An 18,310-nucleotide genomic window follows, 5' to 3' on the forward strand; every position below is an offset into this window, starting at 1 on the left:
AGCTGATATCCATGTGGCTTATGGATTGTGCATCCCTCCCCTAAGCAACCAAGTTAGCACCCTGCCCTTCCATCACGTGCCATTTCTCTGTTAATTTTCCTACGAATGATGTGAAATTACAGCATCCTTCTACCCAACCACTGAAACAGTTTTTCCTCCATGTTATTTACAAACTGCAAGACTATACTCCTGTAATTTTTACATCTCAGCTCTTGTTTGCTTTGGTTGTATTTTGAATAAAAATAATCCTTAAAAAGCAAAAATAATTGGTTTTTTTTAAAAAAAAATATACACCTAGTATACTTTATAAATAGACTGTTCAAACTTAACTCTAGTTTAATTTCTCGTACTCCATGGATTATTTCTGCTTCTTACTTTCAACAGAGATACATACCACGTAGCTCAAAGCATCACTAGCAGTAAATTTAAAGTCACTCGAATTGCCTTCGTAAAACTTTAAGCTTATCATGTAAATGAATTGCACTTTTTATGACAGCAACACTTTGACCAATACATCCATCTTTTTGCTCAGCCTTACCTTCCTCTTTACATTTCTCTCTCCAGAGAAGATTATCTTCAGCCAGAATTCTCCAGTAACGGCATGTCTGGGCTGCCTGCAGAAGGTCCCTGGGTTCCAGGAATGACAGCACATACAGTGCCAGCTGTAAAAAAGAAAAAGAAAGTGAATTCTCTCCAGTGCTTTTGAAAGGAAAAGTGAAGTAACTTGAACTATTATCACACATCAGGGGCTGAAATACAGAAAATTCAAACAATAAATTATTAAACAGTATCAGAAACTTAACAGAGCTATTCTGGTTTATTCCAGCAGGCAAATGAAAGTACAACAATCATCTTAAGTAACTAAATTCATACACATCACACCAGAAAGGATTCTTGTCTTTGGAAGACAGTAGAGGTCAGCTGAAAGCACTATTATCTTTTTTTTTGTTTTTTTACAATGTAATCCACATTACTTTGAACCATTAACAGAATTGTTACTAAAACAATTACGTCTATGTTATTTTAGCTAACAAGTATACCAAAAGTTATTCTGAGAGTTTAACTAGAAAGTACAACACTCACCATGTGAGCAAGTGGGAAAGTATGTTGTGATGAGTAACATCACTCAGTGAGCCTGCACCCAGAAAAAGTAAACGCTACGTGCACTTGAGTTGAACAGCACCCTGCAGCGGCGGGGAAAGCAGCACACCCACCTACTGCTCCTTTTCCCACGGGAATGCAAACCCACTCCCCAGCGGTGCTACAGGGAGTTTTACAGACTGGGATGCAGAAGGACTGAAACATGTAACTTTGATCCTGTACACAGTATGTTACCAAAAACATATGGGACATCCCAGTGAGCACCAGAAGATGAACTTTTCCATGTGACAAAATTAAAGGTTATTGAGAGGATTCAGACCTCAGCTGACTGAGCTAGGCCATACAATGACCATGATAAAACCCCCAGAATCTCCACAAACATCTTCAGATGTATTGAAGTCGTAAGCAGGGACAGCGGCATCTAAAGCACAATCTAAAATACAGGGACGGCTATCCTTAAGGGTATGATGATGACCAAGTACAACTTCTCTACTTGACAGCAACAATGCATCTCCCCTGTCACAGAAAACAGAAGTATAAGAGGCAGAAAAGCTCCTTCCACAGCTAAAAACTCTGCAGAAGGAAAAAATATCGATAAAAAGTGATGCAGAAAACTACTTACATGCTGAAACAGTGAGGTCTTTGTCAGTAACTAATAGGATGCCAAAGTTGTCAGGGAAATCAGATCAGCCACTTTTACTTCTGCTGGATGTATCTCTGTGTGTTTAGGATTTTTTAATTTAATTTTTAGCTGGAGTTATGATGTATATAAATAGAATCTGCCCTTCAAAGCAGCACAGACTGGAATTCGGTCAGGAAGCTGTAGCCTGTTGACCTCAGCAGATTTTTTTTTTTACCACATTATGTGAGAAACGTTTACTTTCAGTAATCTAGACCAGCCAGTGACTAAGCAGCAAATAATTCAATACGCCAGAACTGTTTGCATTTTGACTGCACACACACCTTGTTTGCAAGTCATCACCTGCAGCTCCCGTTGAGCACACAGGGCTCCACATTTGAGGGACCTGTGTCTTGAATTATGCATTAGATCCTGTATGCACCCCAGGCTGAGGAATGTTCTTTCTGTCCTTACTCAGGGAGTCAGCATTTGGGATCCGGTGTAAGGCTCTCTATTACAAGAGTGACAACTGTACCCGTCCTTTTAGACTTTCTGTCTTAATTCCTGGTATGTAAAATTATTTAAGAAATGCTGTTTCCTAGCACATGTCAGATAGCCCTGTGTGCGGTGAGGCTCAAACATGAAAGAGATTCTTTCCATTTTTCCTGGATATTCCTTAATTGACAGCAGAGTTTGGTTAAATATCACTTGTCCTATCTATATAGTTATGGACGCTTGCTAAGATGGTATTAATTAAAACCTGTGGGCCAACTGATTCTAAGCCAGGTTACATATGGGTGACATTTATTTTAAACTATATTTATCTAAATAGTCATCAAGGGTCAACACAGCCCCCAGCTGACTTTAAGATTAGCAGTGCATAAAAGATGACATCCCCTTGTCTCGGCTCGAGGATCTAGTTATAAGAAAACTTCAGGTAGCAAAGATCTGACCTTTGACTCAACTGTGACTATTCTCCACTGCAGTGTTAATAATACCCAATAATAAGCAGTCTTGCATTTTTCTTCACTCACACACATGGCACCAACAAAATTTCTCTGTCTGACTTCAGCAAAACTCCTAATCTGTTGGTTTCTAGACCTGGTTTTCGCAAACAAGTAATTTCAATAATTATTTCTAAAGTCTCAGCAAGAAAACGGGAGTATTCATTTCAGATTAATTGTTTGATTGCATGTTTCCTCAGGAGGAAAGCAAACATCTTCTTTGTTATTCAGCTATTAAGTTACTGTATTTGCATTGCTGAAAACATTTTTGAAGACAAGCTCTCCTGTCCAAATCATCATCTTGTTCTGCTTAGGTAGTAAAACGACTGCATTGCATCCAGCAGCACTGGAGATCACTATAGATGGTAATGCGGAGCGACAACTCAGGAGAACGTGTTTTCACAGGACACTGGCTTTGCCGGGGCAGCCTGTTTACAGAACTACTGACCCTAACAACTTATTCTTGCCCCCACAGCTCAGTTCATCACTCCCTACTGCAGCCAGCGTAGGCAGCTGGGGACAGCAGCGCTTAGGAGATCTGGGTGAAGAACGATCTTCGAAAAGGAGAGGAGATGATGGAGTTAGGGCGATGGGTTTTTTTTGTTTAACTTGGTTAATTTTGGTGACAGTGACTGGTGGTATTAGGAAGCTTAAATTATTTAAGCCAGCTTCACTGGTGAAGCCCTTGATGAAGCAAAGCGCTTGACAATGTTCTGGTTTCAAGAGGCAATAAAAAACGCTAAAAGTAAATTAAACAAATTAAACACAAGTCGTTTACAATGGAGTCAAGAAACATAAACGAGAAAGAAAGTTTTACAGCTAAATAGCGTATCTTTTCTGTGAAGAAATTGCTAAAATGGAAATAATAACATGATCATTAGTTACAGCATAACTAGATCACTGGCTGTACTTGAATTAGTTTTGCCACTGAATCGTGCAAAGACAACTGAGCTGTGAGTTACTGTTATCAATTCTGTATTACATTTCCAAATTTAATAGATGCAGAAGTGGCAAAGTATCTTCTGTCTTCTCAAAATATAAACTCTTGCTGCCTTCTTCTGCCTCTGACCTAAGGCTGCTTTGGGCAGCTTCTCTAGAAACATGGCAACCATGTAGAGGTCCTACAGAACTCTTCTCCTCCCCCAGTGTCCTTTCAATTTCTGAAGGCGGCTGCCACAGAAAGCCCTTCTATGAATACTCGTCTCACATCATGGGTACTACGTTAATACTCATTGGAAAAATTGCTTCCAGCTTTAACAAATGCTAACCAGCAAGGAAAGGCTGCGACGCTTCCTGACTTGGAGAGATATGATGATATATAAAAGGAAAGAAGGGTCTTGTACATCTAAGTATTCAAAAATAGGACATACACCAGAAAAAATGTCAAGAAACAGAGATACAGAACAGTCTTCAGGCAGTAAGACCATGTTAAAGACTGCAACCAAATACTAGCACCAGAATATCTTTTAAGAACTTGCTTTGTCATGTGTTAGCAACTGAAGACGCATGAAGACTTCAGCCCTCATGAAAATTTTCACAAGGAAAACCCAACATGCAATTGATCTGGCAAAAAAAAAATAGACTGCGACCCCACTCCAAGTAACAGAACAATTTCCAATTCCCTAAAATCAATCAAGGTCAGAAGTACCATTTCTAAATGAACTAAAATACATTCATTTAATAATTGTAGCAAACTGGGTTTCTAGTCTTTCACGTCCACCCTCATGTTCTAGCTGTGAGGACACCAAGAATTACTCTTCTGTGGACAGCATTTAGTTAAACACGCTGAAATCTAAATCTTAGTTTCTCTTTAACCTGATACAACATGATCTGATTTGAAGTAAAGGATTTACTGTAAGATATCTGCTTAATTAGGGTTTGGCTTTATCCTTAGTGAAAAGTCATTTTCTTGAGTTTTCTTTTCTTTTTGGTAGATATTTCAGGGCTCAGTTTGTTTAAAATAAATTCAAAGATAATATTCACAAAAAACCCCACCACTTAAAGCATTAAACAATAATGCTTATACTTACAGAATAATGTGCAGAAAGGTCTTGCATCCAGAGGAAATTATTGTGCGTACATGCCCTAACAGGGTTAGTTCTCAAAAAACAAAAAGGCACAATCAGCCCAATTAAGATACAGAGACATTTTTAAAGCTACTGGGATTTTGTTTAAAGGAGTCATCCAAATTTCCAGGTATCTAAATGCCTATCAAGAGATAAAGGTATGTTAATCTGAAATTACAGTTGCCACGTTATGGCAGTGTACCAAATTGTGGACCTCTTTAACATCAGCTTACACCACTACGTTGGCAAAACTGAATGCCATAATTAGCATGGAAATTTTTAAAAAGCAGTAGCTGATGCACTGCATAGTCCAATATTAACCTGTATTTCTCACCTCTTTTGGGAGCAAGGAAATGAAGTCTCTTTGAAACTGGGGCTCTATCACTTGCATCATGTGTTTTACTTGTGTTGGTTCACAACTATCAATCAGTTCATCTAAAGCAAGTAATTTCTCTGGTCCACTCCAGCTCTGCAAGGGAAAAAAAAAAAAAGAAAATAAAAGAAAAAAAAGAAACAGTAAACTTAGTTTAATATACTAGTTTGGTTTACATTAGTAAGTGTCTTCACTTTGCAAAAATGGCAAGTTCAGTTTCCTTGTTGACCTATATACAAGCATATAAAGACTATATAAAAAGCCAGAAAGATAAATACTCATGTTAACTATAAAAAAGATGAGAAGTTAATCAACACAAAATATTGAAAATTGCCACACTGATTCATAAGCTAAGAAAGGATTTGTTATACGCACACATACAGATTAGCAATTAAATACATAATAATATTTAATAATAATAATTAAATTAATTAAGCTTCTTTTGAAGTTGATGAAATCTACACACAAATTACTGACAATGAAGGGGTTGCAACAGAACATGCTCCCTCTCTGTCTTTCTCCACTGTGCATTCAAGTGAGATGATAACTTTTAACCTTCATGTTTCATCCGGTAGACCAAAAACTTTAAATGAAAGAAAAGGAGAGAAGACACTTTCTCTAAAAGTACATTAGCTTATTGCCTGCTTATTACTACAGTATGTCCCTAAGTGACAATGTTGTAATTTCAGAATCCTGGCTATAAACCAACATATATTTTGTAAGAATCAATTTACGCTTGAATAAACAGGGGCATTTCGATTGGTAGTTTTCTTACTTCACATTTTTTACTAATGGGAACCATAAAATTTGAAGATTTTAATAAGACACTCATCTGAGAGAATAGCAGATTAGCAGCATAATTTGTAGAAAAAATTAATAACGGAATATACTCCACATCTGAAAAGCACATCTTAATCTCATCTGTGCTCATCAGAGTTTTGATTTGTTACGTGAAAACAATTTAAAGAAGAAAATAATTTCTACAGGAAAAAACAACAACTACCAACCACTAACTGATTTAGCAACAGAATTAGAGCATGAATAAAGCCTCAGAGAGGAGGGAAAATAAGACATCACAGTTTTTGAGAGAAGATTCATATTCACATTCTTGAATGTCTTCTAGAATGACATTTACAAATAAATTAGCACAAACAAATGATATTACAGTTATGGTAAGAGGCTAACTGAAATAAAAAAAAGGCAAGATACCTTCCAATTAAGATTTCTGTATTAATCTGCCATGTACCTCAGGACCTTTTTTACTCATATTCTACACTACTGTTCTCTGGATTTGATTCTGACAATTAACTCTGGTCTCCACAATACTTCGTTGTTTGTATATTGGGAAGTTTCTGCAGAACAAGTGGAGGAGGCGGTGAAGGGGAAGGTGGAATTTTTGAAAGTGAACGAAAAGCAGATAAATACCCCACTTTACTCGATGTAGGAAGAACGTCATGTTGCATTATTCCTCCCTAATTCAAATGTCAAAATACTTAGAATGTCAAAAAGAGTATCATTTACCCACATGATGAAGCACGCCACTTAGGTGCTCCTGCTTTACAGCAAATGCGTGGCAGATGTAGGACAGCCCACCCTAACAGAGGGGAAAGAAGTTCCTGTGACTTGAGCCTCTGCACATGCTGTTGGCAACTGGTAAGATGGTCCAAGCTGGCAAGAAAATATTCCCCATCCATGTGTGTGTATGTGGACTGTCACCATGTGAGATGAGGGTTTCTGTGTCTCACATACAATACCTCAGAATATTAAAAAGAAACAAGAACGTCTCGGCGTAAATTGCAGCAGTGCTGTTATAAACAGCTTTTTAAAATAAATTTCTTCCAATAGAAACATTTGCATCACAGAGCAGTTCTCCATAAATCATGCACTGAAGAACTGTTTATCTCACCAACTTCCCAACTGATGCTTGTTTCATTAACCCAGAGCTTAGCTGGTGTTACGTACAAACGTTTGCAATCTTTAATCTCATCTGTCAGCTGTGCTTGAATTTAGGAGAATTAAAAAAAGGGAAAGTAGTACCTGTGCTACTTCCTTATAATATAAATTTCCAAGGTCAGTCTACCCTTAATTTATAAGTAGCTACATTTATTAAATTAGAACAACTCAACATGAAGAGCATTGTTTTTTGCCGTGGCAAATGTTGCTAGCAGTTATGAACATGTTACTGATTAATAATTTCACTGTACATGATGATCTTAATCTGTAACTCTCTTGCACTTAAGATATTTCTGTTTTTAAAATATAATACAGATCTGAACAGAAAAGGGAGAAGATTCAAGAATGGGAAAGAGATGCTAATGAGTAAAAGCAGTACCCTCTTTCATCTGTCCATTCATCGTTAGAGGATGGCTACAGGCAGCTTCCTAAGGCTCTTTTTAAGCAATCAGCTGCTACAAAATGTTTTCTCTAAGACACCGTCCCCTTAGTCTTTCACTTAAGCAAACATACCTCCAGCTACAGTCGGTAAGCGGTCTCTGAGGGAAATGTTTGCCATGGAAAAGTGGGATGAAGCCTTGCCAGATGAACACAACTGTTTGCGTTAACAAAGGCAAGACTTGTAAATTACTGTTTCTGGGCCCCATAGCTTTATCTGCTTGCAAAAAAATTGTGTGTAGCACATTGAAAGGAAAGGAGACGAAGTAAGTTTGTGGCTTTGATGAGAAACAAGAGTGAACAAATGTCACAGAAGAGAAAAAAAACATAAGTATGTGCCAAACAGTTTGCAAAGTTTCAAACACTGCAGATGAGCAGAGACTTCTGAGGCATGCGGTGTAGTGTCCGGACACCTTGGATTCCTACCAGGTAATTCCCTTTCAAATTGAAGATCCTTGTAAAGAATATACTTGATCTTTAAGATGCACTTAATTAGTTTTCCTTGTCTTCAAAACTTAAGTTTACTTTTAATGCAGAATTAAAATAAAGCTTTTATTATGGGCAGGGGTTCTCCTAGAGAAGGTTAGCTCCAGGATTCATTCACATACCCCTTGGAAAGCCAGCAGGGACTGCTGATACAGCTCTTTGAATGATTTGAGATTCCTAAACAAACATCTCCCCCTCTTCCCTCGGGGGGTGTTGATTTGTCAGCCCAGGCCTTTTGGCCTATCCCCCCCTCTTCCCTCCCATTTCCCCCGGGAGGTGTTGATTTGTCAGCCCAGGCCTTTTGGCCAGTTCATACCATTTCCTCATTCGATAACGCAGTTGCTGCAACCACGGCACTACCTACCTGAAAACTATCCCTTCATTTTCCCCTTTGCTATAATGTTTAAATGTCTTTCCTTTCTTTTTTGGGCATGCAAAACAGCTTTATAATCAATATAAATGACAGCTTTGCTGCTTCTACAACATCCACCTTATCCCTCCTGTCTGACCTGCCACCTATGCTTTTATCATCTTCTGTTTCTGTACCTCCTCTGTTCCATTTTCTATGTACTCTTCCATGATCTACGCTTTTCTATCGCACAGCTCTCATCTGCTAGCTCCAATATGTACAATTACAGTTTGTAGCAATTAGATCCTTTTTCTATTATAGGTATATTTAGGTCACTTATTTTAAATGTTTTAATTTCAGGGTACTGTTCTCTGTTACTAAGTTCTGTTAACAGAAGTCTGTTGTTAAAGAGACCCGCAGGAAGGGCTCCTCCGGATGCTGCTTCTGTCTGACTCCTGGAGCAGTTACCGAGAACCCTGCCATCCTCCACCTCACAAGTATCTCAGCCTGGACACAAATAGCACATAAGCAAAATCCACTGAAAGAAACACCATCTACATCAGCAAATAGCTGGTCACAACAGGAGGGGTTCGGGAGCAGCTGGTGCTGAAGCCCCCACAGTAACCCATCTCTAAGACCTACTCTGGTCCCCTGGGCTGAACATGTACACCACACATGATGTAAACCTGTCTAGAGGAGCAGCAACTAGTTTGGACCCTTATGTTTCACTATGGGTTTGACAATGCAGAGTTTCTTCTGAAAGGTGCCTAGTTTGTATGTATCGCAACTGCCCTGAGACCCAACCCAATGGGAAATAAGCCGAGATGACCAGGAAACCTGCTTTAAATCTGCACTATTCCTCTGAAACAATTGTGACATAATGGCCATACAGCCAAAAGGGGTATGTTGTTGTAGTACTGATCTTCCCCGTTCTGTGTGTAAGGGTTGTACAGAAACACCAAACCCTCGACCTCGTCCCACAAGATACAAAGCAGAAAACGCTGCTATGCTGGTTATGATACAATCTTCACCACCTGCCTCGCATCTGAGGTGGACTATTCAGTCTTGCACATTTATGCATTTATGAGTGTCTTTGGAAGAATAAGAAATAACAGAATGGTCAGCAATTTGGATTAAGGTGGCTTAGCCAGCTATTTATGTAAAAGCAAGGAACAGTACTCTTGCCAGCCAGAAATGGCAAAAGCATTTTGGACACTATCTAAACCACTGAGAAAAAAATGCTTCCAATTTTAGGTAAAATAATAGTGTTCACTAGTTACTCAAACTGATTGCCTATACTTACTCTGTATGGAACAACTTTTCAACATCAGTATATATGCCCCAACTTATTTAAAAAAATGCATATTTTTGATCACGTTACTTACATAAAACTCAATACTGTAAGTATGTGAAGTATGAAGAATGTAGAAAGAGAACTTAATTTTTAAAGCAGTACCATCTCTGACTGAGCTTAGCAAGCAGATTTTTTTTTTTCCTTATGGCAAGCACTTTAGTGACTTAGAAAATATACCCTGCTTCAAATAAAATAAAATTTCTTGTAAAGATACACTTGGGCACTAAGTTTTAAACGTCTTATAGTGGATATTAAAAAGACCTGAAGCCAAGAGTCACTGCAAAGCAAAAAATAAATAAGCCTTTAAGAATTTAAATGGTTTCAACCTATCAAAATGCTTTTCTATTTTTCTTTCCAGACCAACATTTCATTGAAATAAATATACATCTTCATTTTTAAAGGGAAAGTGCAACTACACTTCCAACTATTTCTCCTTTCTGCATTAGTTTTCTGTCACTTTCAAAATAAAAGGCTTAGATCAACTATAAAACATAACAGTAGTAATAACATATACAAAATAAAATTTAGAAAAACCCCTTAAAGGTCATCTTAAGTTTTCTTAATATTTGAAGAATGGTCTTGCTTTTTAATTTGAAAAGATAACATAGGAGAACAACTGAAGGCCAATAAATATACAGGTGAGAGACCTTGAAAATAACTGAGTATCACTTGTTACTGCCAACTTCTATGCCAAAGGACAATGCTGCCACATAAAATAAGATAGTGCCATTAAGCAGGCTCAGCAAGCACACAGTACACAAAGGAAATCCCTCCCCATTTCTGTTTCTGTAGAGCAAAAACTTTGTATTGCAAGAATGATGCGCCACGTGCCATTTAATTCTGCCCTTTGGGCAGAGCGTGCTCCCCTTGCTTTCAGAATGTGCTTTTATCATCTGACTGTTTAAGACTTGCTCCTTTCATAAAATTCACATGGAAAATAAGCACGCAGAAAATGAGGTGGTTTGGCATTAGCCAAGGAGATGCAGCGCTGAGATGCAGCTACGTGACTTTGAAAGCCTTTGGTTCTAAAATGAGGGACTCTCTTCTGTGAATACAATAAAAACTACCAGTGACAGAGGTGATCAATAGAAGTGCTACTCAATGATCTCCAGTTAGGAGAGAGAGGTGCCTCTCTCTCTCTCTCTCTCTCTCTCAAAAGTATAGATCAGCATTCAGGAACTTAAAACTGCAACTAAGTATTCTGAAAAGTCAGAAGTATCTAATTATAAGAGTATATTATAGATTTATTAAAGCATAGTTTTCCATTACTAACCCTAAATTTGGGACCCTAAACCATAACAACTCAACTTCAGGCAAAATTTCCATGGGCTTACAGACTTTTCCTTATCCTGACCAAACAATTGATAGCATTGCTTTTACTGTCACACATGTCTGCACCACTCTCTCAAACATTTCAGCCTTTCATTATCTTTTTTTTTTTAATAGGTAACTATTGATAACTGTCAATCTTATGCAAGAAAATACACATTGCACATTGTAGGTAACAAAATAGCTTTTTTAACATTACAAAATAACAGAATCATAAAATCATTTTGGTTGGAAAAGACCTTTAAGATCATCAAGTCCAACCATAAACCTAACACTGCCAAGTCCACCATGAAACTGTGTCCCTAAGCGCCACATCTATACTTTTAAACGCCTCCAGGTATTTATAAGTCTTTTAAAAGACTCAACCACTTCCCTAGGCAGTGAAGAAATTTTTCCTAATATCCAATCTAAACCTCCCCTGGTGCAACTTGAGGCTGTTTCCTCTTGTCCTGTCGCTTGCTACTTGGCAGAAGAGACCAACCCCCCACTGATAAAATACAATGTTGTATTACATTATCATATATACAAAGTACCATTCAAATATGATTCTTAGGGGTGAAAAGAGGTATTTCTCTGAACAGTCTCAAAAAAGATAATAATAATTAAATGTGAATATTTTTAAGAAACTGAATGATTTGTACAAAAATATCTTAATTCCAAACCTCCACTGTTTTAAGCAGCTTATAAATGTGTAAAAATAAAGAGGGAAGGAGTTCTACATTATTATTTTAATGTTCAGAACTGACAGTGATTGAGATCAATGGTATTACGTGGCAACATGAATCAAGCCAAAAGCATGCTTCTGCCTGCAAAACCGTACGCTTGCTGCTGTATCTACAATATTGCCCTTCCATCTTTGCCTGTTATAGTAACTGAAACAACGCCTGTATTAGTTAGTTACTCCTTTTGAAAATGTTTTTAGAAGTAACAGTGTTCATCAAGATAGGAAGACATAATATTTCCATTTTTCAAGTCAATGACTAGGACTCATCGCTGCTTCTTAAAAATACAGAGCAAAGCTGTACAGTAGAGAGATCTCCATGGTGCAGGTTATGGAACAGGAGTGAAGGCCTGCCCCAAACTGTGTTTGTATTCAGGTACACAAAATTCACTTCGGTGCTACCAGGTTGGTGTCCGTGCAGATTGCAGTTTCCAGCTGTGCAAGTGGTGTGTACCACTGTCCTTCACACCTTTTCTTTCATCAGACTACATTCTAGGCATTGCTGGAGGCTGTTGGAAGGATACAGAAAACCTCCTTCTCCCCTCTGTTCAGTTGTGTACGTGTGTACTGGCTGACATTGCGTTCAGTATACAAAGATCAGTAAAAATGCACGCCGAGTTTCCTTTTAATCTATTTTTGCTAAACTTTTCTTTCTATTCTTAGAAGACACCAGACTTATGATAAATTTAGTGCTGTACCTGCACTGAAGCAAACCATGCACTAATGCTTCCTAGATGAAGGAAGCATTTCCATGCTCCAAATGAAACCCTCTCAAGTTAGCTTGAGGCCATAGAGGCAGCCATTACACGTTGGACAGACTTTGCAGAAAATGTGAAAGCAAACAGGAAGGGTTATTTTATTAAGAAACCAGAGATAGTAGTTATTTTTTGTGAATTTCTACAGTAACTAGCTGAAACAGGGAACCACAATTCCTTAAAGTTGATACCCATTTGTTTTTGCAACAGTACACAAAATCAATGATGGAGACGTTCTGGGGTGTATAAGGAGGACTGCCTTTACTGAAGTAACTTAAATCACAGAGGTCAGTGGCTTCAGATGTTTATTTCTCTGAGCATTGGTTACCTGAAACATTTTCAGCCATTCCTGAAGGCCCGTCGGTGGCTGCACAGATGTAATGCGGCGACGCTGCTGTCCCTGGCCATTGGCTGCCCTCAGGTCCCCAAAAGTAGTAGGTGTGGCAGAGCATGGCACCAGCCCCGTAGTACTACAATACAAATAAAATGAGATAGTAATTGTAACGTAAAATTTTAAGGAGAATTTAGAAGTCTGTTGCAGAAAAAAAAAATCTAGTACAGAAGTTGCAACTATTACTTAAACTCTTAAACTTCATGCAAAAGTAATAGCGTGAAAAACTGTTCTACTGGTCACTCAAGGGGTCAGTTCCCTCACTTTCATAAATCGGCCTGTTTCTACCCCTGCAGTACTAACCCTCCAGCTAGGGGGAAAATGGGGATCACCTTTCCAGGCTGCAAAAGTACCACTCTGTTAATCTGTAAGCAACTTGTCTATAAAGATGCAGGTTTATATATTCCTTTCCTTGACAGAGTATTTCCTTTCTTTCTGGGCTCAACTGTGCCTTCTGACTGGTGATGTAGAAAGCCAGAGCTCAGAGTCTCACCTGTATGCGAAATGTGCCAGTGCTGCTTCATTGCCAAACAGGAAAAAAAAATATCTATTTTTAGCTCTTAGTATATTTTGTTGACAAAGAAATAGTAATAGCAGCAGAGTAGTAATAGCAAGCAGTTCCACTGGCTTAGTGATTTGGAATTACGCTGTGAAATACTATATACAGTCTTTTAAATTTTGCGCGTTGATAAAGTGACACGGGAATTAAAGGGGGGTGTGAGGTGAAGAGGGAAAAGGAGCCAAAGGTGCTCCCTGAATTATAGTTTGATTTTTTCACCCTGACACATTAAAAACCAGCTCATTCATATGGGATGGAGCTTTTAAAAGAGCTGGGATTAAGCTGCTATTGTAGGAGTCTAAAGAAATACAGCTGACTGGGTTTGTTGTTTTTTTTTTTACATAATGTAAAGTACTTTGTTCACAGAATATCAAAGTTGTACTCCCTAGCAGGAAATTTGGAACTCCAGTAGTGTTTGCACAAGCATGAAAATTTCAAATACAGAGTAGGACTCCAAAACCCCTTTACTTTTATGTACGCTAAATCCAGCTTTTTGGTAGGTATGCGCTTCACGGTTTCACTGACTTTCCAGTGGCTACAGGAATAGCTGCCAATGATGCAAGGTAGGTTTATTTTAATATGTATCTCAGCATAGTCTACAAATCTTTCACTCTACTCTTCCTTGTTCTGAAGGACAATCATAGCATGTCCTACCATTTACCCAAACCGGTAAAGAAAAGTAAAGATTGGTTTGAATAGGCTTATTTTTAACCATTAATTCTACAGAGTAGGAACTGTCCACAGGTGAAGGATCTTCTTAATGACATTTGTTTACTAGCTTAACCTGTTATATGCAAAGAAAATTCATCAGGCCTGTAAATTTTAAAGACTGTCTGATCGCAGCGAAAATGAAAACAAGCAGGCACAAGAACTACATCATTTGCCTAAGAAGTATTAAATATGATCAAACAGTTCAAAAGAGAGGATCGGATGTTATTTAAGGATTCTTTTACACCAATAATGACTCAAAATCTAAGCAATGACAATTGAAAGTATTTTTAAAATAAAATCTGGTTTTACAGCTTACTCATCCTCATCACCTGTACAGAGACCATCAGAAGGCCTATCATATAAGGTCCAAAATAAGGCTCTTAAAATCGGCTTATATTGGATCTGAGCAATACATAGCCTTGAGCTTGCCCCAGTAGAACAGTTATGTTTTAATTTCTTCTGCTGTAAACTGGTTCTCAGTCAAAAACAGTTATTCAAAACAGGACCTAAAAGCTTTTCTCCTTTGACCTGAGATTAAACCACATGATTTTTGTTTGTGCTTTATTCTTCTTGTATGTTTTCATTCCCCTGAAACAGCCAGTCAGGTTTCTGTGGAAGCTGGACAAGTCCAGTAGTTCCTCTGAATCTGACAGCTACACCTGACAACGAGCGTACTTGCTTTGCTGCTGAACTGTTTACTCTTACAGGAGTGCAGAGAATGGAGTGTCACCTGAAGAACTGGTAGCCAACAAGAGTTGCCTTCCACTAGACTGGCTTACGAAACCCAGAGAAGCTACCAACTCGAGAAGGATGTGGAAGCTGCAACATGTGCTTCTTGGCAACAAGACATTGCATCTTTTTCACTACTGCAGTGTTTACACATCTGAAAAGCAACCCTGGAACCTGTTTCCCCACACTGTCCTAGCTTTTCACTCATCATCTGATAAACCTCTTAAAGGAAGAGAAATAAAATTTAAGTTACTTTTGAAAGACCCATCAGTGACTGAACACTACTATAGCATGTTCAGAAGAAATAATGTCTCCGGCCAGTTTTGGGAGGCAAGGGCGATGCTTGTGAGAGGGCTGATGCTTATTACAGGGAAAAAAAAAGTAAAATAGTGTAAATTCAAACAGGATGGGAAGCAGCGTGACATCAGAGCACAATTGTTATGGCAACTATAAAGTAGGAACTGCAGTTGTAAGGCGTGCATCCAGGGCCCTGCCCTACCACGGCTTCTCATGTTTAGGAGTGCTTCACCCCACAAAGCATCTGACCGGAGCAGCAGCAGCTATTTATGCAAAGCTGGTACCACGTAGGAGTAGTAAGGAAGCAGACTAGAACCCCGTAATACCTTCACGTTGTGGATAATGAATACGTGCGTGTTCCTCTTAAGATCAGATGGTCTGCTCTGCCTACATAAATTTCCATTCTCTCATTCCTGTTACCATAGCAAAGTGATACATTTGATCACAGTTTGTAATAGTCTTAGGGTTTATCATTATGTCCCTTTTTAAAAATCTGATTGATTTTATTCCCAGGAATGCTTCAGCTCTCAAAACGTCTCCAAGTAAATGAGCACGCTATATTTAGAACACAAACCTCAACCGAAGAAATGCAAGTCTGGCTACTTCATTAGAACTCATCTTCAGTTCACATAATTTAAATTAGCTAAGCAATACACAAATGCTGATACCACCCCTTCTTCACTTTACAGTGCTTTCACATTAAGAGGAGTCATGAATCAGGCTTAGCAATTGGAAAGATGGGATTTACGCAAGAATCAGGATCCAGTGATCTGTTATAGCATTTAATTACCTTGTGTATTCTGATACTTTGCAGGGTTTCTTTCCCAGAGAGAAAGAACGGACCTCGGAGCCATGGTCCAACTTTCTCTTCATCTGCAAGGTGAGGGAAAAGAGTAACAACACGGGTTTAGTTACATGACCAGTCTTACTTATGAGTACTTCTGTAAAATTAATCCATTTTTACCTTTCACTTTAATACTGAATTTCAACAAAGTTGACACAAGATGATTTAAAGCAACATTTTAGTTTCTAGCTTCAACAGTATTTGATATATGTTTTATACAATGCATGTATGTATTATTGCTGGTTTAGGGTCCAAAATCTTATTGGAATTACATTCTTTTAATTTCCAAATTTCACGTGTTAAAAAGTGTGCAGAATTCTCTGTTGGTTTGTTTATGAAACTGTTCTCTCTCTCTTCTCCTGGGAGGGAAAGAACTAACCCAAACCCCTTCATTCTTTGTGTTCAGGTTGATTCTAAGTCTGTCATGGAAACAGTTAAATTTTAGGTAACCTGTCTGCATTATAAACCAAACATTCATTTTAGGGCCTAAAAAAAAAAATCAGACATATTTTTTCTTTTGCCTACTCTTTTATTTTACAGTTATATACTGAGAACATTTCTAAAACTGCAGTAAAACCGACTGACAGATTAACCAACATTTTTACAAGAAGGGTAAGGATGAAAAGCACTAGACCTCGATCTTGAATGTCACCCACAATTAGATATGATCAAAACCAAATAATGAGTAGGGCAGCTGCTAAAGGGGGAAGCCAGTCTGCAAAAATTACCAAAGAGATGGAAACCAGTGAAAGCCATATTTATCCAGTCAAACAAATCAAGACTACTTTCTACATATTTGGGTAATCTTTAACCACAAGCTTTTGGACTCAACCAGATATATGTATGCCAAATGCAATTCCTGAGTTTTTTGTTGGTTTTCTTTTTTTAAGATGTGATAGACCAAAAGACTCTAGCCAGCAGGATGCTTACTGCTGTTTACAACTGTGAGCAGCAAAATGCATAAAGTACCTGTGTAACAATTCAGACTTTAGTTTGACCATTTGCTCCCTTTTTTCAAAAATTCATATTTAAGCTACAGTTTAAAAGCTGGCATCTTTCTTACACCACTGATTTGATCTTTTTTAACGTTGCATTATAACAGTTATTTAACCACTTATTGTATTGGTCTACCTGCCTAAAAACAAAACACCAAAACACCCAGTGGGATTCTCTAAAGCTTATGGTCCATATACTTTTGTTGGGATTTTTTTGTTTGTTTGTTTTTTACTTTTAAAATACCTTTATGGCTTTTCCTAAAAACAATCACTTAAGATCTTGTGTTTTGCTTCGTTAGTGACTGCAAAGGAAAGATAACTAAGATTTACTGTTCTCATTTCTACAGCAACAGCTACAACACAACCAGAAGAGCCTGCCTTGTAGCCGTATTTTCCTGCCGGTGCCTCACATGGGACACTCCACACACAGCATTTCACCAGACAAGCATTCAGCCAGAACCGCCCCGAGCGCCGCCGAACCACCAGCCTCACCCTCGCCGCTTCCCCACGCCCTGGGAAGAGCATTCCCCTGCGCTCCCCCAAGAAAACCAGTTGCAAGCATCACTGGAAAATAATGGATACCATCTTTTATCGCTGTGCTAAACGAGCGAGCCATCAAAATTACTGGAAGCATAAATATGATCTTTGAGCATGAATTTCAGTATTTGATGACAGACTTTTCAGAAAGAATCTTTCCTGTTCAAGGCAGATTTTTATTTCCAGTTTGCCTTTCTGAGAGGTTACCATCATCATACCCCTCTTCTGCTTCTCCTAAGAGGGAGATGCAGTTTTCCAAAAGCACACCTTAAAAACAACAAGTACGAAGCCTGCAGCAGAATATGCAGCTACAGTAATTTACTCTTTTGCGTTAGCAAGGAAAACAATATGCAGTTCTCTGTTCCGTTGACTTCACCCATTTCTTTTGGCAGGGTTGGTTTGGTTTGGGTTTTTTTTTTCAGGTATTTTAGGGAACTTTCTCGCAGGGTCCACCACACAGGCAGACCTTCAGCATTTCAGAAGGTGCTAAGTAATTGCACCGTCAAAAACATCGTTTACTATACGAGGAAGATAAAACTTTCTCTACAGCAGAGAGGTCTAGTGAGGAGATTCAGACACCAGTGAGGTATCTGTGCAACCGAAAAACAGAAACCGGCAGGCACGCATCCCTGTAAATATTTAATCTGTCGCTAAGAGAGCACAACTCCTTCAGAGAAGGTTTATTTATCGAAATAATTG

The 18,310-nt window shown here is 38.4% G+C and overlaps 1 protein-coding gene across 1 annotated transcript in view; it reads right to left on the minus strand.

Annotated features, from left to right (window-relative positions):
• The window catches only part of FBXW7 (F-box and WD repeat domain containing 7), a gene marked incomplete at its 5' end in the record, with an annotated part of 31,402 nt that extends 15,226 nt beyond the window's left edge, over nt 1–16,176 (minus strand). The window contains 4 exons of the mRNA XM_010178309.2: nt 539–662; nt 5,125–5,259; nt 12,877–13,018; nt 16,026–16,176. Of these exons, the coding sequence (XP_010176611.2) occupies nt 539–662; nt 5,125–5,259; nt 12,877–13,018; nt 16,026–16,176 (552 nt within the window). The remainder of the gene's footprint in view (nt 1–538; nt 663–5,124; nt 5,260–12,876; nt 13,019–16,025) is intronic.
• Nucleotides 16,177–18,310: the final 2,134 nt, after the last annotated feature.

This window comes from Antrostomus carolinensis, unplaced genomic scaffold, assembly GCF_000700745.2.
Source record: "Antrostomus carolinensis isolate BGI_N321 unplaced genomic scaffold, ASM70074v2 scaffold18291, whole genome shotgun sequence".
In the NCBI taxonomy this organism is placed as follows: Eukaryota; Metazoa; Chordata; class Aves; order Caprimulgiformes; family Caprimulgidae; genus Antrostomus; species Antrostomus carolinensis.